General features: G+C 34.9%; 1 protein-coding gene and 3 pseudogenes across 2 annotated transcripts in view; 3 read left to right on the top strand and 1 right to left on the bottom strand.

Annotated features, from left to right (window-relative positions):
- The window catches only part of LOC147280490 (urease accessory protein F pseudogene), a 54,280-nt pseudogene that overhangs the window by 22,104 nt on the left and 6,321 nt on the right, over positions 1–25,855 (top strand). The gene's annotated exons all lie outside the window — the stretch shown is intronic.
- LOC147280493 (TMV resistance protein N-like) lies at positions 312–6,405 on the top strand (annotated as a pseudogene).
- Positions 6,578–9,257, top strand: LOC147280492 (putative pentatricopeptide repeat-containing protein At1g77010, mitochondrial pseudogene; annotated as a pseudogene).
- On the bottom strand, positions 9,692–15,554 carry LOC147280491 (protoheme IX farnesyltransferase, mitochondrial-like). Its single transcript, XM_086251241.1, has 7 exons — positions 15,199–15,554; positions 14,516–14,645; positions 13,155–13,292; positions 12,885–13,018; positions 11,874–11,999; positions 11,259–11,362; positions 9,692–10,440 (listed from the first exon to the last, which is right to left on the bottom strand). Exons 1-7 carry the CDS (start codon positions 15,498–15,500, stop codon positions 10,070–10,072), a joined length of 1,305 nt encoding a protein of 434 aa, XP_086107367.1. The 5' UTR covers positions 15,501–15,554; the 3' UTR covers positions 9,692–10,069.

The raw sequence follows: 25,855 nt of genomic DNA, 5'->3' as shown, positions 1-25,855 counted from the left end.
TATATCCTTATTTATTAGGTTATTTTTATGTGATTGTTTAATTGAATGAAAGGTATATTGGACAATCCCATTTTTGATAAAGCATGTAATACCAAACTCTTCTTCTGTCTTTATAATAGTAAAGATAGATTTATAGCACGTTTACACGGAATTATTCATACTTTATATCATCTTAACTTGCAGTAGGAAATCAACAAAAATTGTTAGTTCTCCATGCCAGTAGCAAGCAATGAAATAAAAAATCATTTCTTATTCTTATAGTCCTTGGACACAATTTTCAATAAATAGTCACAAACAACAAAGTAGTTTCAATGGCGATGAGCACACTTGGAATGTCTACATCTTTCCCTTCTTCAACTCGTCAATGGAAATATGATGTGTTTATGAGTTTTAGAGGTGAGGACACCCGAAAGGGTTTTGTATGATGTGTTTATGAGTTTTAGAGGTGAGGACACCCGAAGTGTTTATGTAGTTTCAAGGATGACCCTGAACTTCAAAAAGGGAAAGCTATTTATCCAGAACTTTTGACTGCAATTGAAGAATCGAGATTTGCTCTCATTATTCTCTCTCGAAATTTTGCATCGTCAACGTGGTGCTTGGAAGAACTTTCAAAGATTCTTGAATGCATTGAAGCAAGAAAAACAATGATGCCAATTTTCTATGATGTCGATCCCTCTGATGTACGAAAACAAACTGGGAGTTTTGCAGAAGCTTTCGCTAAGCATGAAGAAAGGTTTAGCAATGACACAGAGAAGGTGCGGAGGTGGAGATCAGCTTTAAGACAAGTGGCAAATTTCTCTGGGTGGAATTCAAAGGACTGGTATACATTACTTATTTCTTTCTTTCTTTTGTTTGAAAAGTTTTTAGAAAGTCAAAAACAAAATAGATTTCAATGTATGAGGAATATCAAACATTCAACTCCATTTTGTTTCTAACTTTTAATGGAAATAGATCAGCCAATTTTATTTGCACAATTTAGTGGAATCAATATGAAGAGTACTTTCAATATTGCATTACTTAACAAAAGTGGACTTTTGTATTTCTGATTATGTTACAATTTCAAAACACTAATCTAAAGCTAATTGTCATTAGAATAATAGAAATAATTATTTAATACATTGCAAAGATGTTGACTAGATTTCAGGTCCCATGATAAAAACTAGTAAAAGCATATATATATATATATATATATATATATATATAAGCCCCTTCCAGTGTGGGATCCCATATTTAGTATTAAATGTGAGATGGGGCGGATGGGCCCACTCTATATAGTTTTTCAACAATCTGAACAGTCTATTTTTCAAGCTCTATTCATAGATCATCCTTGCAAAAAATTAACCAAATATATCGAAAATCATTTGCCTATCTAACTTTGATCAAACAAATAGACGGTTTAGCCTAAGAAATAGACGGTTCAGATTGTTGAAAAACTACATAGAGTGGGCTCATCCGCCGCATCCCACATTTAACACTAAATGTGGAATCCCACACTTGAAGCTCCTTATATATATATATATATATATATACTGAGCCGATCAAGTGCGGACGTTCGCACCGTGCGAACGCCGCATCTGACTGTTGGATCACGTCGGCTGATCTGATCCAACGGTCAGATGCGGCGTTTGCACGGTGCGAACTTCCGCACCTAAATCAGACCGTATATATATATATATATACACAAGCCCCTTCAGGTGTGGGATCCCGCATTTACGGAGGTGTAGTGTATATAGATTTATAAAGACTTTTGTAGACTTTTTTTAAGTAACAGACTTTGCATAATTTATAGATTTTTACAGAGTTTTACAGAGTTCCACAGAATCTATAGAAATCCTTAGAAATCTGTAGGGGAGAGGTCAGATTTATAATGACTTTAAAATACCTATAAAAAGTCTTTAAAAATCCATCATTAAATGAATTCCATAAAACTCAATGACTTTTTAAATACACATAGACTTAAAAAGTCTTAATTGAATACCATATGAATTTTATAAACTTCTTAAAATTCTTATTTGAATACACATAGACTTTTACAGACTTTTTGAAAGTTTTTAAAAGTCTTAATTGAATACCACATGACTTTTAAACTCCACAAAAGTCTTTTAAAATCTATATACAATACACCTCACTTAGTGTTAAATGTGGGATGAGGCGGATGAGCCCACTCAATGTAGGTTTTCAACAATCCGAACCGTTTATTTTTTAGTCATCTATTTATATATAAATCATTCTTACAAAAAATTAGCCAAATTGGAAATCATATTCCTATCTAACTTTGATCAAACAAATAGACGAACCAAATATTTTCGATAAAACCGTCTATTTTTGATAAAATAGTCTATCTTCGATAAAACCGTATATATATATATATACATATATATGAATAGATGACTAAAAAATAGACGGTTATATATATATATATATAAAGAAATGATCACTCGTTCACCATAGAGCGGAGAATTCCCCGCTCACCTAACCACTCAGCAACGAATTTCAATGATCGGAACCGTCTATATTTTAGAGCATCATTCAAAGATCACCTTTGCAAAAAATCAGCCAAATCGGAAACTGTTTAGCCAGTGTATTACTGTCAACATCATTTCAACATTATCTGATGAACTGTATTTGTCTGCAAAGTTTGGAGGACCAAACAATTATCGATTTGGCTGATTTTTTACAAGGATGACCCTTAAAGATGGATCTAAAAAATAAACGGCCGATCATTGAATTCCCCGCTCTGTGGTGAGCGGGTGGTTAAGTAAGCGGGGAATTCCCCACTCTATGGTGAGCGGGTGATCATGACTCTGTATATATATATATATATACAGGGAGCTTCAAGTGTGAGATCCCACATTTAGTGTTAAATATGGGATGAGGATGATGGGCCCACTCTATGTAGTTTTTCAACAATCCGAACCATCTATTTTTTAGGCCTCTATCCATAGATCCTCTTTGCAAAAAATTAGCCAAATAAAAAATTGTCTATTTGTTTGATCAAAGTTAGATAGGCAAATAATTTTCGATTTGACTAAATTTTTGCAAGGATGATCTATTAATAGAGTCCTCAAAAATAGATGGTTTGGATTGTTGAAAAACTACATGGAGTGGGCCCATCCGTCTCATCCCACATTTAACACTAAATGTGGGATCCCACACTTGAAGGGGCCTGTATATATATATATGTATGTATATATATATATATATCTTTACATTTTGTTTCTTTGTGCATTTAATTAATATTTCATACAAATAACATGCTTAATTTTTGTTCTTATCTATTTTATTGTAGGTACGAGTCAAAGCTCATCAAAGATATTGTTGAAGTTATATGGACAAAATTGCAACCTACATTATTTAGTTATTTGGAGAATTTGGTAGGAATTGAATCAAGATTGAAACCAATAAATTTGCATTTAGGTGCAGGGGAGACTGATGTTCGTTTTATTGGAATATGGGGGATGGGCGGGATTGGCAAGACAACTACTGCCAGAGTTGTGTACGAGAGAATCTCTTGTAAATTTGAATGTAGTTTCCTTGTCACTGATGTTAGAAATATGGGTTGAGAAAAGTGGTCTAGTTAACCTACAAAAGCAACTTCTTTCTGGGGTATGGAGGAAAAAGGATGACATATCGGACTTTCATCAAGGAGCCACAATAATAAGCAGGATTTTACGTCACAAAAAGGTTCTTCTCATTCTGGATGATATCAACCATCTGGACCATTTAAAATATTTGGCTGGAAATAAAACGTGGTTTGGTCCTGGAAGTAGAGTAGTCATTACAACTAGAAATGAGCATTTGTTAGTCAGACATGGAGTGGAGAGAAGATTGAAGGTTGAGGGACTAAATTGTGATGATGCACTTAAGCTGTTTAGTTGGAATGCCTTTAACAAAGATTACCCAGAACAAAATTATTTTGATCTGTCAAATCGTGTTGTGAGTTATGCCCAAGGTCTTCCATTAACTCTTGAAGTCTTGCGATTTTTTTTGCATGGGAGAGGTCTAAGTGAATGGAATTGTGCATTGAGAAAACTAGGAAAAGTTTGTAACTCGGAAATTTTTGACATACTTAAGATTAGTTATGATGGTCTAGATGGGGAAGAGAAGAAAATATTCCTTGACATTGCATGTTTCTTTAACGGAGAGAACAGAGATCGAGTAATAAAAATACGAAGTGCTTGCGATCTTTCTGCAATTATTGGAATAAACGTCCTTATCGAGAGATCTCTCCTAACTGTTTTGGATGAAAGGCTATGGATGCATGATTCTCTACAAGAAATGGGTCGGGAAATTGTCATTCGAGAATCTCCTAATGAGCTAGGCAGGCGCAGTAGGTTGTGGCTTTGTGAAGATGCCAATTATGTCTTAAGCAAAAATACTGTAAGAGATTTAAGTACAAGCATAAGTTGTTATTTGTTAATATATTATGTAACAATTAAGGTACTATACTAACCCTTTTTCTTGAGTTATGACCTTCACTATTCTATATTCTTGTTTAATAGGGTACAGAAATAGTAGAAGGCATAGTTTTGCAATCAACGGATGAGCCAGGAGTAAATGCGGACGCGAGTGCCTTTTCAATGATGAACAAACTGAGATACCTCAAGATTAAGAATGTGAACCTCTCTAATGAGCTTGAATATCTTCCCAATAGTTTAAGGATTTTTGAATGGGTCGGATATCCTTTAAAATCTTTCCCATCACATTTCAACCCAGAGAAGCTGTTCGAGCTTAACTTGTGTAATAGTTGCATTAAAAATTTTCAGATGGGAATAAAGGTACGTATCCTGCTATTTAATCTTTTGTTTCCTATAGAAGTAGTTAAATCATGGAAGCTAATTTTCTATGCTTTTACTTGACAGCCTTTATACAATTTAAAAATCATTAACCTCAGTCACTCTCTGGATCTTGTCAATACCCCAAACTTTAGAAGTATGCCAGATCTTGAGGTTCTTATTCTTGAAGGTTGTACAAGATTGTGTGAGGTTGATGAATCAATTGAAGTTCTTGAAAGACTTACTTTTCTGAACTTGAAAGATTGCAGAAACCTCGTGCGTCTTCCCAACAGTGTATATGGCTTAAGGTCTCTCAATGTTCTTAATCTTTCTGGTTGTTCAAAGCTTAAAAAACTGCCAGAAGAGTTGGGCTATCTAGAGTGTTTGGAGGAGCTGGATGTTAGTGGAATGGTCATAAGAGAACTACCTTCTTCTATTGGAATGCTTGAAGGACTTACTTTGATGAACTTGAAAGATTGCAAAGATCTTGTGTGTCTTCCGACCAGCGTATGCTGCTTAAAATCTCTCAAAGTTCTTAATCTTTCTAATTGCTCAAAGCTTGAAAAACTGCCGAATGGCTTGGGCCACGCAGAGTGTTTGGAGGTACTTGATGTGAGTGGAACTGCTATAAGAGAGCTGCCTTCGTCTATTGGTAGTTTTAGAAACCTTAAAGAATTATCCTTTCGTGGATGTAAAGGACAATCACCTAAATCTTGGAATATGATCTTCAACCCTTTTCATTTATTTCAAAAAAGAAGTCTGGTTCCGGCACCTTTGTGGTTGGCTTCATTATCTGGTTTTAATTCTTTAACAGACCTGGATTGAATTTCTTATCTTGGAGTATTGCCCCAGGCTTCAAGCATTGCCAGGCCTTCCATCTTGTCTATTTCTTAATGTTTCTAACTGTATATCATTGGAAACATTGTCCGATCCAATACAACAAAGGAATTCGACGCGATCAGGCTTTGAGATTATGGCACTTCCATCCCTAATGCATTACCTTCAGGTGCTCTCTCTCTCTCTCTCTCTCTCTCTCTCTCTCTCTCTCTCTCTCTCTCTCTCTCTCTCTCTCTCTCTCTCTCTCTAGGTCTCTTAACATTGTGGTTTTTCGGTACAGGATGACAAACCTGGTTATGGTAAAAGGGGACTATTCAATTTTACTGCTCCTGGAAATGAAATTCCAGAGTGGTTCAATCATCAAAGTGTGGGATCTTCAGTAAGTTTAGAGCTGCATCCAGGTTGGTTAACTGATAAGTTGATGGGATTTGCGATGTGTGTTGTTTATGAATTCCCTGAAATACACCAGCCTTATAAGTTAGATGTTATCCTTGTGTGCATTCTCAATGGCAATGGAGTACGGCTTCGCTTTGGTTTTACAGTGGAATACTCCATGCGCGCTCATCTCTGGTTATGCTATGTGCCTTATAGATATTTTCATAAACTGTTGCACGATATCTACTATCAGCTTGAAATATTCATTTGTGTTCGAGAAATAAAGAAGTGTGCGGTCCATTTGGTATATGAGTCAGAGGTAGAGAGCAATGTTAGCATTTCAGAGGATTTAGGATGCAATTTCATAAAAATCTTAACCGCTAAAGTGAACATGCTTTTCAATCCTTTTCTATATTAGAAAAAAATGAAAATAATAAAAAAAATACAATGACAATTAAGGAATAATGACAGAGTATTTGCATATTTTTGAACAGAAGTTTAGATGAAATGAGCCCGAGCTAATACATTGTAACAAATTTTTAATTCAGGTGGTAAATTGACACAATTTTTATTTTAGGCAGTAAAGTGAGATGGACGTCAAAATTCAGAGCCTTATTGTAAAGTTTCATGATAACCCAATGGTTGTCCTTTGTCAAATAATGTTTTTATTTTATTTTTTAGAAATGAAAATTTTATTTTTCTTTTATCAAATGATATTGAGAAGAGGGGTTCAATTTTGAATTAATAAAAGTGAAAGGGAAAAAAGTGTTTTTAGTCTGTGTAGTTTCAAAACTCTACATTTAGTTCCTATCTTTTATATTTTTTGCAATATGAGAACAATTTTAACAAACTCAAATTTTCAATTTGTTTTAAAAATTAAATTGAAGGTTACATACATGATTTTTTGTCATTTTGAGTAAAACTTGTGAGTTTAAACAAGTTATTAGTTAAAATTTGAGAAAAAATTTCATGTTGGTTATAAAATGTCCTAAAATTGCAAATAATATAAACCAGTAGGGCTAAATGCGCGAGCTTTGAAACCACATAGACCAAATCAAGAAAAAGTTTCGATACAAAAAGTTAACAAGATGTTGCGTTATGGAATTCATTGATTTTTAGCAATAATGAAAACATTGGAGCATTACTTCTGTTCAATGAAATGCTGACTAATGGTGTTCTTGGAAATTCATTTACGCTTGCAAGTAAGTGCCATGAGTATCTCAGGCATCCTCAAACACGCCGAACAAATGCACACACATGCCTGCAAAGTTGCTAGTGCTAGTCTTGATGCATACTCCAAGTGTTGAAGTCCTAATGATGCTTGCCTATTATTAATTTAGTGAGCTCAGAGCCTTTGACGTACACAATCTTGCTTAATTCTATGATCACCTTGTATTCAAATTGTGGAAGAGTCGACTCGAAGATGCAAAACATATTTTCAAGGCAATGCCAAGTATAAGCTTGATATTATGGAACTCAATGATCGTAGGCCTTAGTCAAAATGGCTGTCCAATTCAAGCATTAGATCTTTTCAGGCAGATGAATAAGCTGGACTTGAGAATGGACAAGTTGGATATGGCTAGTGTGCTCAGTTCATGTCATCATGTGCTACTATATCCTCGCTTGAATATGGTGAACAGATTTTTGCCAGAGCTACCATCATTGGGTTTGATTATAATGAAATTGTTTGACAGAATGATCAAGTCTAATGAAGTCGTTTGGAATTCTATGTTAATTGGTTATGCAAACAAATGGTCATGGAACCCAATGAAATTACATTTACTGGGATTTGTCTACCTGTGATCATTGTGAGTTGGTTGAAGAAGGAAGCAAAGGGTTCTCTAAGAAGAAATATGACTTTCATATTTGTTGATGCAAATTTCCGTAAGATAGATGCAACAACTTAGAAATGGTGACCTGGCTGATCTGAAGCCTTGCTGGATGATGATGTGAGATCTTCTTGTATGAAAAACAAGATCAAAGGAGATGGACCGGTGTGGTACCAGCCAAACAAGCTCCGATGATGAAGTCAGTGATGTGTGTTTGATGATGTTTGAATGTAGTGAGGAAGAACAAGGGATGAACTCGGGAGAATAGGAAGAACAAGGTAAATGTTCTGGGTTTATTCTCAGCAAGTTGGGTATGCTCTTGGGTGAGTGAAAGTTTTGTGTAAGTGTTTTTATGGTGAAGGATTGATAGCTAGATCCCTGATTTTGTGCATATGAGTTGGTATATATAGGCAAAGGAAATTGTGATGAGTAAGTTACCTGCATGTGGTTGGCTGGTTGAGAAAGATCCACGCATTCGGTCGTGAATAGTGGCATGCACAGCTACCCACCTCTCTTGCATTCAATGCTGCATTGAATGCAAGTATGGAAGGTTCAGGTGAACTGCCTCAATAGTCATGAATGTGAGCTGGGAAGTCCCATTTGTCAGAAGATCCTGTCAGGTGCATTTAAGTATGGCGGTTAATCCCAACGTGATCTTCCTTGAAATGGCGGCGGGAAGCCGAGCCGACCCGAACACATGTCCTTATGTGCGCACATGAAGTCCACGTGTGATCGGGTCTGACATGGACTTTCGAACCGAGCCGATCCAATAGGTGGTGATCCTCCCGAGTCATAACTGGTTGTGATTAGGGTCCGAAAAGATGTTCCCTCAGTGCCGAGCCGAGCCGAACCGGGATGACCAAGGAAAGATGAACACTCAATCCTTTGGAAGATCCTCGGTTCGAGTCGGACCGGTCACGAAGGGCTCGCCATGATGATCCGATCTGAGCTGACAGAGGAAGTGCCGAGTTGTGTGATGATATAGAGGTCAAAGTTTGACCACTGAGAAGTCAAACACCGAAGTTGGATCTGATCGGCCACGTGTCCAGCCATGATTGGCTGTTGGATTGGTGTGAGTTTATCCACAAACAATATTTGATTCAGGCATTGAACACTAGCCTTGTATGATTGATCTTTTCTCCCAAGCTGGTTGCCTTCGAGGAATTAAGCAATAAATGTTGAAGAGATGCCTAATAAGGCAGACACAAGCATATTGTCATCAATCTTGAGAGGTTGTGTGGCTCATGAACACAGGGATCTTGGGAAGAAAATGACGGCAGAGCGAATCATTGAGCTTGATTCTGAAAACTCAGGTGGTTATGTACAGTTGTCTAACATATTTGCATGTGTGAAGGAGTGGGAAGGATCTTCACAGGTTAGATAAGTGATGAGAGATAAGAGAATACAAAACAATCCTGGTTGCAGCCTGTATGGTTGGTGAACAAGACTCTTAGGGCAACATACTTGTTGGACAAAATACACTTTCTAGGCTTGTGAGGTTCAAGAAAATTTCTTACATTCTCATAGTAAGTTTTTGAGCCAGATCTAGATCATATCGGATTCATTGAGCCACATATCGCCGGACCTCAAGTAATCAAGTATGAGAAGGACTATTGAGCCTAGGAATCTCTGGAAAGAATTGCAAAGTATCGGAGCAGGCCAAATATAGCCTTGATAGTTCACTGGTAAGGTTTCTCAAGCAACTCACACAAGGATCAGTAGAGAAAACCCTAACACTCCTGGATACTGATAAAGAAAGCTTTTACAAGATAACATTACAGTTAACCTCAGTAGGATTAAATGTTAGGTTCAGCATTCAAGTAATATCGGCCTTTCCTCTCATCTCAGGTGAGACATGGAATTCAATAGGAAATATTTGTTTCTTTTCTTTATTTTTACAATTTTGCAATTATTAACAAATAAGACTAATGCATTATTCTGTTACAAACTTACAATGTTATTGTTATGACCAATCACGTTAATAAGATGATGATGACGATTCAACTGCTCCTCTATAATCAGCCCTTTTCATACTTCAAATCAACAATACATTCGAGTTTGAAGTACCAAAACCTCGACAGTTGAAACAGACATTTGCAAGAAAAATACATCGCATCTGCAACAAATTGCATGCTTTTGCTTTTTTATGGAAGGGTTTACCTAGGCAAATGGACATTACATTTGCCACAAAAATACATTATTGGGCAGGCTTTTGACCTTTCATTGTACAAATCAGGGGACTCAGAAAAAATATCATGAAGAGGCATATGAAGGAACTGGAAGAAAAGGAAATGGTGCAACAGAGGCATATGATACAGGTGGGCGCACTTGTGTGCCAACTGTGGAGTGCCTCAAACTGTTCTTCCGGTTGACATTTCCATCTTGTGAGGACGATAAAAGCTCAATACTAGTCTCTGAATTATCTTCAGCAAGGCATTGTTGATTATCAGAGAGACGGTGAAGCAGAATTCCTGACATAAATACAGGAAGATAAAGAAGGCTGGCGTGAAACATCCTCCTAGCTTTAAGTGTAGTACGGTCTCGATAGAATGAAAATGCTGTTGCACTTATTGCTAGAGTAAGAGCAGTAGATTCAAGAACAAACCATCCAGAAGTCATGCCCCCTGCAGACAAAGGAGAGATGAAATTGGTCAAATAAGATGTAAAGAGATGTAAAGCCCAACATTGAATTATCCTCAATCAGTTCTTAGTGGACTCAAGATTAACATCCTATGCATCCATGTTCATAAATTTGCCAATTTATTTTAAGATCCTATTACCACAAGGGCTGGTAGACCCAATTTATATTTGGTTCATTTTAGTCATTCTACGACAAAGAAGATTGGCACAAATAATAAAATGGCATCCAATAAATCAACCACTTGTACAAGTACTAGGAAGACAAAGTATTGTCCCAACAGTAACATAATTGGTAACTGGTGCAAGGAACCACAAATTAATAAATCAATCTAGATTCTACAAGTAAAAAAATGACACATCAAATCAACCAAAACCATCAATAACAAATGTAACTAGTAACCTTTGTTACGGCCACCCAAGAGTAAATCTAGGAAACAAGCGAATGTAGGTAAACCCTCAAATTCAATATGGAAAACAAACGATATGGGGCAAAAAAATTTAATAACAATCTATTTTATAACAAAAATAAGATAGCATTTCTTGGTTCTGACAAATTTTAAGTGTGTTTGTACTCACGTGTGCACGCATGTGTCCGTGCCTGTGTTATTTCAGTTTAATGCATACCAATGTTGATACCGAAATGATGGAAAACTGGTTAAAATGAGAAAGGAAAAAAAAAACCGCTCAAGTAACTTTACAAGAGGACTGGCAATGATAGAAATAAAAAATACAAATAAAACTTGAAAGGAAACAGGATAAAAAAAACAAGAGTAATATTCTGTTTGGGAATCTTTTGACTCACAATCATAGGCCAAGAACCCCAGAGGGATCAGGTATGCGCAATTCCTTAAAGCTACTGAGGCTGTTCTCTTACCAGAAGCATCAGCAAGAGAGAACATCCTAAACCTGAATATACAACAAATTAAAAAAAAATAAAAAATTAGAAGGGAAGGCGCTAAACAAACCAAGTGACTACAGACATTCACACACATACAAGCATTCCACCTGCCCCTTAGATTATCTATCTAGACAATCAACTTGATTACAAGTTCTCAAAATCCCATCTTAATCATTTGAAAGGGGGAAAAAGAAGTTGATCACAAAACAGATTACTCATGCCATCACTCTGAAAATGTTAGGGATAGGTAACATTCTTGTATTATGAATATATAATTGTATCTACCTTGAACACATAGGGCATAATGGATATTGAGTAATTCTTGCAATGAACAGATATCAATCATGAAGCCAAAGGCAGGAATACAAACTCCCATTCTGAAACAATTTCCCAATACAATAGGTGGATCCATCCCATTGATGCATAATGGTTAAAGTAAGACCTTGAAAGAACTGATGACATAAAGAGGATCACCAATACTTTCACACATCAGAAATTCAAATAACAGAACATCCATACCCTCCAGCGGCATAGTCATTGCGGCACAAGTATGCAAGGGCCATAAAATGAGGTATTTGCCAAAAATATAGAGCAGCTGGGAGAATCATTGCATTGAGCGAAAGCTGGCCAGAAGCTGCAGCCCAACTGAAAGTCCAAAAAATATAAATCATGAGCCACCATGCAAAAATAGTCGGTTCTGGATAAAAAGTTAATTCAAGTCAACTGCTTAACATGCTGTTAGATCGACTTCAATCAAAATTACATATTCATTTTATTATAAGGAAAGTATTTCTGACTTCATTTGAGTGAGTTAAGTAGGTCCTTTTCCAAGAAGCTAAGAACTGTATTACTAAATGGTCAATCATCTTCCCGTATTCTTGCACAGACAAACGGATCAGCAATAATTGTGTTGCATATGGTGCAGTTCTTGACCACAAGAGTGTTATACCAAGCAGATGATGAAGCAAAAAACACCACCTTCGGATTGCATGGTTCAAGGGATTGAACTTGCAAATGGTCCCGTCTAGAGTGGAAATCAGTTGCACAAGGTGTGTGTGTACGCACATGCGGGTGAATAGATATGATAGAGAGAGAGAGGGAGGGAGGGAAGTAGGGAGAGGGAGAGAGAGAGAGAGATGTCTAGTTATTGTTGAGCAAGTTGAAGCCACGAGTGGCAAGTTCATTGATAGTGATAAAAATTTCAGACCAGAGAGGGAGGTCATGTGTAGGACATAAAGAAAAATACTCGAGGGATATGCAAAATGTAGAAAATCTAATTCATAAAACACTGGGTATTTTCAATTACATATTGAAAAAAAAAAAAAAATTTGTTTTATCTTTAAGCTTAATGGGGATTTGAGAAAACCCTGATCAGTTTTGGGCCACCAAATATGTTGCAACAACAAAGATTACAGTTATTATGAGTTAGCTGAAAACATAAATTGTCAATAGCCAAAGCCATAAATAAAGTAACTCCTAGAAGTCCAATGAAAAAAGTATGTAGCTAAAAAAAAATAAGGGACAAATTACCCTAGAAGTGGTGGAATAGCACCAACAACAGCACCAACCCATGTGTTTACTGGGTGAATCTGCTTCAACGGAGTATATACAAATGCGTAAAGTATTAAATTGGAAGCTGCAAGACCAGCTGCCAACATATTAGCCTGCAAAAACCTTGTCATAAAAGCTGCAACATTAGCCCCCAAACTCACAGCTGATCAAACATTTCATGTGAGAGATATCAGAATCTTAATGTTATATAACATTCATAAAAGGAAGTGTGTGAATTCATTTTGCCACCTCGCTTGCCAACAAAGCAGTGCCAGCTAAACCAGCAGCAGATGCCCAGGTGACCGCATGAGGTATCGTAATGCGTCCTGAAGGTAGTGGTCTTTGCCACGTTCTTTTCATTTTGGCATCATTATCTTTCTCAAACACCTAAAATTGAACAATTTACAGTAATTTAACACATTATCAAGTCAAAAAGTTAACTTTAAGAAACTGAAGATACTGCATGCAATGAGCCATTAAGTACTCAAACCACATAAACCAGCTTAGGATCAACTACTGAAACAAGATTTACTAGTGCAAGGCAAAAAAGTACCACAATTGCTCAACAGAAAAAGGGAACTCTTAAAGTTCCTTTAATGAAGTAAGACAAGGAATATGAAGTAGGTACACTGTACATACATACAGCATTACAAAGATAATGAAGTGAATTGGGAAGTACTTTATCTACAACTGTATCATACATTTTGTGTGCCATGCAAACATTCATCAACATATAATTTCACTAGGTCAATAGACCTTTATCCCTGAAAATTTAACCGGGTGCTTTACTGTAATGTTGTTGCTGGTGCACTTACCTGCTTATCGAAAAAATAGAATAACTTAAGCAAGAGGTAGAACAAAACATTTTCCTAACTCAATGACTGAAATTTTTTATTATTTCAAGTAATAAACCCACTTTTGACTTAAAACAAATAGCTCAATGTGACTAACGTAGCCTACTTATAGGGAACAAAGACTATTAAATAAAGTGAAGAAACAACAATTAATTCTCAGCAGTGGACAAGAAGTCCACCTACAAAGCAAGGAAAAAGGAGTTGTCCTAAACTTTTGAGTGCACTTTTTTTTTTTTTTTCTTTCTTTAAGAGACAAACTTTTATTCAAACCAAAATAAAATAGACCAAAAAGTAAACAACTAGTCCACCTGACAATACAAATACAGAACCGAACCTTACAACTACAAACAACCAACACCAACATACTACCAAAAACACTCAAAATATACCTAAACAACAAAGATCAAAGACAGCCGTAATTAACTGCTGCTCTCCAATCAGTCCAGATCAGAAGTCCCTAGTCTTGAAAAGGTTCTAATTCATCATTTTATTTTGTTGTTTAGAATTTTCCATGTTGGTCTGTCTATATAGTCAGGATCCATGTCCCAGCTTGTCTTTAAGCTTCATTTCTGTTTGTATCTTACACATCCAAGCTTAATGGTAAAAAATTAAACAAACAATAAACTGCAATATAAAAATAACACAATAAAAACAAACGTTGATTAAACACAGTGAACACCTGGCATAATATACAAGTTATACATACATGGATTGGGTGCATTCATGGGTACAAAGTACTGTTATCCAAGAGCAAACCTGATTTAAGGAATTAGCAGATGCTGCAACCATCATGGTACCAGCACATGTGCAAAAAAGTCCAGAAAAATCAACGGCACTGCCACTTCCAAGAACAAATCCAGTTCCGGAAGTTGCAACCACTAGCATGCTGGATCAAAAGTGAAAAAATCGTAAGTCAAATTCTCAAAATGAGTTTACATGGCAAAAACACCCCATGAATGCTTTTACATTTTTCCAAAGGAGAAATCAAACTGAGTCCTAAGTGTTTGTGCAATTAACCTACTTACTATCATAAATTATTACAGTTAGCGTTATAAATACAATTTTCCCTTTAAATTAGATTAAATAAATAAACATATTAAAGAACTAATGCCACTATAAATCAACTGTAGATCTTTTCTCCCGAAGAATTAAACATATTAAACAAGTAACAAAAACCCATAATCACCAAAAATTCTCTACAAATTATCAAAGACAATACGTTTAACAGAATACGATTACCCAATGTTTTCCTGTACTATTCTATTGCTACATGGAAAAAGGAACTGTAAAATTAACAATTCCAATCTGAACTAACACAAAACAACTTCAATATCAGTCAAAGAATTACAGACAAACCCAACCCAAGAAACGCATTTTTTTCTATATTTACAGAAAAAAAAAAAAAAAAAATCATGCAAATATGTTGTGTACATGTGTACCTGAGGCGAGCTTTAGAGAGCTCCCAACAGCAGCGAGCATAGTGGCGAGCCAAGAGCACAGCTTTTGAGGCCGAAGATGCGAGATCAACAGCAGCAGCAGTAGCCGAAAGGGCTCGGACTCCATCGGGTCGCTGAAACCCTAGCTTGAGAGAATCTGAAGGCGAAGGAGAGGGGGAGTGGAGGTAGGATTTAGAGTGAGAGAGCAACAGCGGCCGAGCGACGTCGTTTGTGGAAGAGTGGTACAGCGAGGGGTTGTTGGATAACAGGAGCTTCGAAGAGAAACTCAGCGAGTTCCTCCACATGGTCTCGTCTCGTCTCGTCGTTTGAGAAGAGAAGAAGTAAAAGAGAGATCGAGATCGTGATCATGAACTTGACACGCCCCATTTCTTTTTAAAAAATAAGGAAATTTCTATTTACACGCCCCATTTTTTCTCACTACACAATTAGCAAATTTCTCCTCACTACACACCCCAATCCTCTTCTTCTTACACCCCTCCATTTTAATGTTAAAAAATAAATATAAAAAATATTTTTGTAAATATCATAAATATGTGGCTATCTATTATCATGTTTAATATTTATCTTTTATATTTATCTAGAACAATTGTATAGATAATTAAGAGAAGGGAGACTTAGAGTCTAGTCCATTTTATAAGTGTTTGTTAGATTAAAATCGGTAGTGATTTAGGGTTTTTAATTAAGTCTTTTTATTTTTCTTCTTTGACGACTTTATGTTAGGTTTTAACTCCAAGATTTTGGGCTCTACAAAGCCCGCTCTACACCTTAGAAGGGGAAATACTTTTCAAATAGGAGGAAATACCTTCAAATTAGGGAAAGACTTTATTATGAATTAAAATAATTTTCTTCTAAATTAAAAGGATTTTATTATGAATTAAAAAGATTTTTTTATAAATTTTAAAACACCCCCGGTCTCCGTTTAAAAACTGTTTTTTTAAAGGACCTAAGTCTAATTATCTCTTAAGAGAATTCCAATTCAATGTAAAATAGGAGACTTTAAGGGCTTATTCATGATCATCCAAGAGCCTATATTAAATATATGTCTTATGTGAATGAGAATACACTCTGATTTCTCCCTATTTTTTTTCTTTCTTGTGCTCTTTTATATTCTCTTTTCCTTTTATTTTATAACACATTATCAGCATGAATATCTCGTCACGATGATATGCACAACTTGGCCGATGAAATAGCATCATAAACTACTAGTGTGTGATGTGGACATTAATATATACTTGTGCGATGTGGTCGATGAAATTGCATTGCTATACTATCATATTAATTGATTTGATATATCTACTATCACTCAATGATCTATATCATTTATTTATATAGAAACATAGTATCTTGGATACAAAATCAAGGTGCATAGGATATGATTAGATAGGATAAATGGCTAAATTCATGTGTATTCAAGGAAGAAGCTTCTAACTTAAAAGAGTAAGATGTATTAAGATGAACTAATCGTAAAAGGAGACTTATTCCTTCCAATCCCCTCCAAAAATAGTGGGATTAAATAATTCATCTTCTTCTTTTTTCAAGTTAGAAGACATCATCCATGTTCTTCCTTGAATACACATGAATTTAGCTATTTATTATATTCAATCATATCCTATGCACCAAACGAGGCCTTATAGTTAATTTTGTATACTATTGAATTATGATTTTATTGTTGTATACTATTGGGCATTGCAACTATTATCACATAAGAGATCAGGCTTTGACTCTTAATCAAATGAGGTCCCCTGAAAACCTCAATCTTATGTATAGACCTTTAAATCTTTATACAATTAAATAAGGATTAGAAGATCTTCCCAAATGAGGACTTGAAGTTCCTCGATATTTATAAGTAAATCAGAATCCGAAGTTTCTTGATTGTTTTTATGAGAACTAAAAGTTTTCATATTTTATCAACACCTGAAGTCTTTGATTTATTTTAAGGAGACTTCCATTTAGGTTCTTTAATTTTACAATTTACTGACTAAAGTCTTATGACTTTTAAAATTCTAACTAAAGTCCAACAATATTTTATTGTAATGTTTTACAATTTTTGCTTTAATTGTTATATTTAATTCATTGTTTTAATTCTTAACTTTAAATTACTTCATTTATATGGACCTGCAGTCCTAATTAACATCGAACTTGAAGTTTCGTGTACTCATGTAATTAAATAAGGACCTAAAGTTCCTTGAATCTTGCCATGTGATCAAATCATAAATTTACTAATTTTATTAAAGGACCTGAAGTCCTATGAGGTTTAAATAACTAGATTTTCAAAATTAGAACTATATACATATTTTAGAACCCCGAACCTGACGTTTCGAAAATATGTGGAGTTCATGTTATGGTTTTTGTGGGATCTTAATGTATGAAATTCAAAATATTTAGAACCCGAAGTTCTAATCTAAACCCCAAGCTTGAAGTTTCGAGTACATTATTTTGGCCCAAAGTTCAAAATATGAATCTCGTTAAATACTAGAAGTTTCTAACATCTATGGACATACATATGAAAGTTCCAATAATAATCTTTGATTATTTTCCTTAGCGTTGATATGAAAGTTTATTGAGAGTTAGTATATAAGATCAAATTTAGTCGGCATACTCAAAGGATTTGCGACTAAAGTAAGTATCACGAAAAAAAAAAAAGAGTTTTAGTTGTAGTCTCCCACTAGTCCAATACCTATCAAAGCCAACTAATATTATAAACTAATGTTTAAGTTAGTTTGTGTTATTCTCCAAACAGTGCAATATTTACTGTGGCTGACATGAGCCACCTAATTCCACTAAAACAAAGTTACAACAGTTATAACTAAAGTGAAAAATAGTTTATGTGAGGGTTAAAGTTGTAAATATGTCATTATTTTGGCTATTGATATGTTGGCCCAGCTAATATCTATCCATTGGTGAATTGGTAGCCTTATGTTTTATGACAACTCTCTCTTTCCTTACCATTGTTTTCAGACCGATCCCCCTTCTGTTTCTCTGTTAAACAACCAAAATTTCATTCCAATACATGGTTAGTGAGAAGATAAATCCATAGCAACTTATGCTATCACCAATATGAGCCGCCGCACACCTTGTAACTGATGAAGGAACTAATTGCAGGCGTCTAACAGCGTGGGTTTGATTGGCAACTATTTCATTGATAAGGTTTGTTAATAGCATCAACAAATGATTATTGGTTCCTAAACTAGCTGCTTACTGTGTGTGTAGCTCTATCATACCAGAAACTTTATCTTTTTACAACTGATGGAATTAATGGATTGTAAATTGGTTGTTTTCAGCAATTCCTCATACTATCTGGGAGTGTGACTGTGTTCGGTGCAATATAACCAAGGAACACTGCTTTCTTTGACTTGCCCAGGTTCTTTCCCAAACTCTATTGTCATTATGCTTTTATTTAATTATTGACATGTGAAATTTATTTTTGACTGAAATTTGTTTGTGGCTGAAATTTGGGGCTGAAAAATTTGTTTTTGTGTGAAATGCACATTTGGAGTTATTAACTGGACCCTTCACTCTGCAATTCATGCTTGTAGTTTTCTTCATTTTGAGCACCAGTTTACATGCAAGTGAACTCGTGTTTGTTTTAGTGCATTGTGAAAAAGTGGAAGACAGCTATTGTTGTACTTGTAGACAAATTAACTTAGCTGTTGGTTTCTTTAGTGTGGAGGGTTATGCAACAACAGTGGTGGGAGGAAAACTTTTACCCACTTGGCACCATGTTTGAAAGTTCAAAGTGAGTGTAATCCATTTGCCCAAATGTTGTACCTCCAAATGTTGTAAAAGTGATGAGAATATATTATTACTTTAACAAAAAAAATTGATTTTTAAAATAAAAGAGGAGTGAGATTATTTTGGGCCACATCCTTAAGCCATAAGACTGGCCATATACATGTTCTTTATATAAGAGACATGCTGCTTCAGTGAGATAGAGAACTTTTTTTGCTCATTTACTTTCTTCTCTTAAGAACTGCGCATCTAGTGGCTGTTAGGTGAAGGTGAGAGTTAAAGTTAAAGTTTGTTTGGGCAAGCATCAGGTAATTAAAACACAACTGGTTTTTGTTTTGTTTGGTTGTAGAGTCAAGATTCTCTTCAGTACATTAAAGACTCTTGGTGCTGGTAGTGATGTATGTATGCTATTATTTTAGTTCATTCATTACTATGTTGTAGTCAATCGTCACATGTATCAGTTCATCTTACTGTGTTGTATTAGTATGTTACTTTAAGTCTGCAGGTTAAAGATTCCTAAGGGAATCTTCATATTTCTTGGACATTTGTGTTGTAGCCTTCCTCTAGAAGACGATCTAGTGAAAGTGTGTCTGCCAAATGCGAATTTTTTTATGTTATAAACCTGCATACACACGCACACAAGGCCTAAGGCTATTGCATAAAACCTGGATTCATACTAGGGTTATGAATCTGGATGAAATTATAGGGCCTATTCTAACTGAATAAATTTAAAAAATCCTAATAGGGCCTATTCATACATGCTATTGAAATTGATATACAAAAATGACAACGAAAAATTAAAATAGTGAGATTTAATCTTGAGTAGAAGTAATGAAATAATATTATTAGAAATATATGCTAGTGAAAGGGGTGTAACAAGTATTTGATGAAATGTTTATTCATGACATGTGGACCAACAATGTTTTAAATTGAAGTTTATGTTGAAATGTTTCTTTAAAAAAGAATTTTAATAATGTCATGTATTTTAGAATTGGACTACTTTTAGAAGACTAAGAGCACATTTCAATAGTCAATTGTAATGCTTTGTAGTCTTTGGCATCATTACAATTGTACATAGTTGAGAACCGGTTCTCTCCTTTGAGGACCGGACCTCCAGTAAACTCGTGTTTGTTTTAAAGGCTTGAGAACCGGACCTCACCAATTGAGGACTGGACCTCCAGTACATCGCTTTGAAATTTCTGGGCTTGAGAACCGGTTCTCTCCTTTGAGGACCGGACAGTAAACTCGAGTTTGTTTTTTAGGCTTGAGCACCGGACCTCACCAGTTAAGGACCGCACCTCCAGTAAGTCGCTTTGAAATTTCTAGGCTTGAGAACCGGTTTTCTCCTTTGAGGACCGGACCTCCAGTAAACTTGTGTTTGTTTTAAAGGCTTGAGGACCGGACCTCACCAGTTGAGGATCGGACCTCCAGTAAGTCGCTTTGAAATTTCTGGGCTTGAGAACCAGTTCTCTCTTTTAAGGACCGGACCTTCAGTAAACTCCGGTTTGTTTTTAAGACTTGAGGACCGGACCTCACCAGTTGAGGACCGGACGGTCCGGACCTCACTAAAGTTATGAATCTGGATGGAAGGACATTTATATATGCTATTATGTTGATGCTATACATAATGTCTAATGGATTGAAATAACCTCAGTAAGCAATACATAATGTTATACATTATTTGTTTGTTGGTGGCAGTTGAAAGGAATTTACGACTAACATAGTTAAATATCTTTCGATTGTGCAGTTGATTTTCGATTTAGTGTCTGCACTTGGTAGAAATGGCAGGAATAAGGTAAATGTTTAAATCTCATATGACATCATTGGGATCATTTTTTACATGAAAAATATTTAATACTTGCACGTGGTCAAATTATGGCCCAGAGCACGGGAATCGTGTAAAGGGTTATGGCATTAGGGGTCACTCCCTCAGACATACTAGGGTTTGTGTCTGATATGAGAGGTTTGTCGATCAGTAGAATTGCATGCTCTGCGCGCTGAGTATGAGCAAGAAATCGAGAGAGCTTCCAGAGAATCTGAACAACAGAAAGAGGAGATTGAAAGAGGAAGACATGAGATGGATCAATGTCGTTCTGAGTTGGAGCGAGTTCGAAACATGCATGAAGAGGAGATTATGCATCTGCAGAGGTAGCAGTAGTACATGGAGATGCACTTTGAGACTCGTGTAACAAGTGCTCTTGACAATTACTTCAGGAATGCTGTTTCGCCTTCTGGAAGCACGCAAGGAAGCTTGGGTGTGTCAATACAAGTCTTAGCAGAGTGTTCCTAACCACAGCTTCAACGACCACTTCCAATTTGTGATGCTCATAACCCTTCTGTTGCAAATATGTCCTATCGTGGTGGTTTTCTGAATGCTTCCTCCTTTCCAAATGAAGGCACAAGTCAGCACAGAAGGCTGTCAGCTGCTAGTGGGGGGAACTTTGTCTCGGAAGTGAAATGGTTGGTGATACTGCCAGAGAGGTGTGTGATAGCTAGACTTCAATATATTTGCTGCAACACTTTTGTTTTTTAAACTTATTTTGGATAGTAGCACTTACTAATAAATATTAGCTTGTTGCCCAAATATATAATAGCAAGTGTACTTCTTTTGGGTATCCTAGTGTATGGTTGGTCAAGTCTGCTGTGTTGCTTTCATCAGGGATAAAACTTGCATTTTCAGGTTGTAATTAAGGGTTGGTGTATGCAGACTTTTTAAGTAGTTGTTCATATTAGAGAAATGCTTTAGAGATAGCATTTGCAGCAGCAATGTTTGTAATTCCTCTGGCACTCATCAATATGAATATATGTTTATCCTTATGTTTGGAAAACAAGTTCCATTTGATTAGCTTCCCATTTGGTCTTTTTGGAATGTATGTTCTATGATGATTTTATTAGCCACAAAATCAATTCAGCAGATACAATAGTTTCAATGCAGCTTATCCAAGTAATGAATCCACTGTTTGTCATTAGTGTAACCATTTAATCAACCAATAATTTTCATAACAGATGAGGTTGAATTGTATTAGTAATTTCATGTTACCATATGAATATTAGTGGAATATGTTCAAACCATATATGGAATTAGTTGGTATTATTGGTAGCACATAATCTCCAGATTGCCACCAATTTGAAATAAATTTCAAACCATTTGTGAAATAGTTGACATGTTTAACCAACTACTGTAGCAATGGTGAGAATCATTGTCAAACCAATCATCTTTGGTTTAATAAGACATGGCTAATCAGTTTTTTATTATATATTTAGTTTCACTAAACCACCAACAAAAGTTCATGTTAGTTGCTTAAGCCCTTGTCTACATCAATGTCAAATTTGATCTTTGCAGCCACGAAAACGTTGAGATTGGCATGTATTGAGTATTAGCCACCTCAACCTGTACAACTAACAACTTATTAGAGGCTAGTTGGTGGCTAATAGCTTAAACAACTAAACATTAGTTGTTTAATGGAGTGAGGATACCCTTGAAATTGGTTGGCTTTGATAAGTATTGGAGTAGTGTCCTACAAATCAAATAGTCTTTTGCTTAGTAAAATAAATAAATAACAGTTGAATATTTACTTTCAAGGGTGCTGCCACCATGCTAATCCGTTTTGAGCTTCAAATTAATTATTAATGATTCTTATCTACTTTTTGATTTGATGAAGTTTTTTTTGGTTGGTTAGATGTTAGATATCTATGGATACATATATGATATGTGTGCATGACCATTTCAAGGTTTTTAGTGCATCTTTCTTCTTGTTCTATTTGGAGAACTATATTAAAACTAGAGAAACTTAGAGTTTAGTCCATTTTATGAATCTTTCTTAGACTAAAACCGGTAGTGATTTAGGGTTTTTACTTAAGTCCTTTTATTTTTCTTCTTTGACGGCTTTATATTAGGTTTTAACTCGAAAATTTTGGGCTTCGCCCAAAATCTCGGAGTTAAAACCTAACATGCAGCATCTACAAAACCCACTCTACACCCTCGGAGGGAAAATACCCTTTAAATCGGAAAAAGGACTTTATTATGAATTAAAATGATTTTCTTATAAATTAAAAGGACTTTATTATGAAAGGTCTATTGATTTTAACTACTAAATTTCAATAACTTTTTAGTTTAGATACCAAAATTAAATAGCATTTTAGATTAGGTACTAGTTGAAAAGTCAAACAAAATAATAAAGTAAAATGTAGGCATAAATTCAATTTAGACACATAACTATATATGCTATTTCAACGGGGTCCACGAACTTTCAAATATTTCAAATATTTCAAATATACACCTGATTTATTATGTAAATTGAAAAATGAAATTCCGTCCATCAATTTATTGAGAGATCAGTTAAATGTTAGCTTGGCTTTTGCTAACGGGGATTAATTGGCGACGTGGCACCAACTCAGCATACATTTCCCGCCAAACGAGCAACACATGTCCACTTGACACGAGCCCACACACTCATCACCTATTTCTTGCTCGTCGAACGCTCTCCTAACCATTTAGTCTCCCAAAAACATCACATTTTCCCCCAAATTTGAATATAAATCTCTCACTTGTGTTCAATGAGCGAGAAAGAGATGATAAGTTTGTGGACCCGTGTCAGGGGTTAGGTGGACCTGTGTCGTTCATTTGGCGGAAAATGAGCGACACGGGAGCACTTAACCCCTGACACGGGCCCACAAACTCTCTCTCTCTATTATTATTAAATTGTGGGCCTGTGTCGCTCATTTGGCGGGAAATGTTTGCTGAAATAGCGTCACGTCGCCAAGTAATCCTGGTCAGCAAAAGTCAAGCTGTCATTTAACTGATCTCTCAACGAATCAATGGACATAAATTTATTTTTCAATTTAGATAATAGATCGGGTGTATATTTGAAATATTTTAAAGTTTATGGACCCCGTTGAAATAGCTTATATAGTTATGTGTCTAAATTAAATTTATGCCTAAAATGTATTAGAATTTACAAATATTACATCACATGACACTACAATAAAAAAAATAAAAATAATATTACATCACAAATATTACATTAATTTATACTATATTGTATTAAAAAAAAAAATCAATCCAGTCACAATTTAACTGTGACTGTCTTGGTAAATTGAAAGAGACAGCTCACACTACTATATTATGTATTATTTTGAGTAAAAGTATTATTTTGACCTCTATTTATACTATATTGTAGTATAATTTCTCTAAAAAAAATTCAATTAAGTCACAACTTAACTGTGATTGTAATACAACTTAGATGTGACTGTCGTTCAGTCACAACTAAATTTGAAGTTGTGAGTGTCGTACAGTCACAACTAAATGTGAAGTTGAGACTATATTAACAAATTTTCAAGATAATATAAAAGCCTCAAGGATAATTTTGTCAAAACCTTATAAATTTTAACTAACACCCATCATATGTGGGCCAAAGGATAAAAATGTCAAATGGAAAAAGGCTCAAATTGAATGGGCCAATATATTTGTGACCTAATCTAAAAAACTACATTTAAATTTGATAGTTCAATTGAAATATTATATAGTCTTCATGCTATACCAAAAAATTATTGAGATTTGGTATTTAATCCTAATTTTCTATATTATGAATTAAAAGGATTTTTTTATAAATTATTATGAATTAAAAAAAATTTCTTATAAATTTGAAAACACTCTCGTCTCCCTCTAAAAACTATTTTTCTAAAGGACCTAAGTCTAATTATCTCTTAAAACTATTGGCTTATTTAATGTCCATAGATTATGTACTCTCTCTTGTCTTATTTACTAGTTCTCCATTAACATGATTTACCTCATAGCAACTATTAATATTTATATAGTCATTGGTACATCTAAATCCATTATGGTATCACTTTTGTTGTTGGTGCCGATTATGATGATGTGTGGCCGGTTCATGAACAGGTAGGAATGTTTTGTATTACTTCAAATATCATAAATCTGAACTGAAAGTTTAAAAAAACTTATTTTCAAACCTGAAGTTTGATTGAGTCTTATGCCAATTATTTGTTTTGTTAAGAACATGAAGTTCTTTATGATTTTATGTTTGTGATTTTAATTATCACACAATAGAACAGGTACATCTAGTTGGAAGTCTGAATTCCAATATATATTTTTGATATGAATATGAAGTTATTATCAATGATTAAATCGAAGTTCGAGATTTGAATCCATATGTTTTTCAATATAAGAACCTGAAGTTCAGGTTATACAAGTATAAATCCTCCATCTTTATTCATTATGATGGAATTGAAAGACCAAACTTAGTTTTTTAAGAACATCTTCAAAACTTATTCTATTAAATTAATATTGGAACCTGAAGTTCTTTAATTTAAAGCTTGAACCAGAAGTTCATAAAATTCATCTGGATTCGATTTTTCTTATTCTTATACTTGATTAGAACTTATCATTCTACATTACACAATCAAGTCGGAACCCGAAATTCCTTGATTTAATTAAATGTTTTATGTTATAAAATTAAATTGAACCAGAAGTTCTTTGATCTATCATTACAATTAGATCTCAAATTTTTCACTAACTTAATATTTGTTCTTATCAACTTGAAGTTCTTGATCAATTTTAGATTACCTTGAAAGTCTTAATTCATATGATTCATTACAACCTGTAGTTTTATGCTTTAACAAAATTTAATAACCTGAAGTTCTGCCTATAATTTTATATAGAAACTTGAAATTTCATGGCTTTTAATGAACTTGAAGTTTCATAACTTCAATTTAAATCATGTTGGCCTATGTTCATATTTGTTCTCTAAATTCTTACATTTTTTTTTTATTATTCAGTAATACCCAAGGAATAAAATTTCGGGTTTCGAGGAAATTTTGATGGAAATTTCGACGGAAATTTCGAAGATTTTTAAATTTCGACAGAAATTAAACGGAAACGATGGAAATTACT

This window comes from Dryas octopetala, chromosome 7 (genome assembly GCF_963921425.1).
Source record: "Dryas octopetala chromosome 7, drDryOcto1.1, whole genome shotgun sequence".
NCBI lineage: Eukaryota > Viridiplantae > Streptophyta > Magnoliopsida > Rosales > Rosaceae > Dryas > Dryas octopetala.
This window is presented reverse-complemented; position numbering and strand designations above follow the sequence as displayed.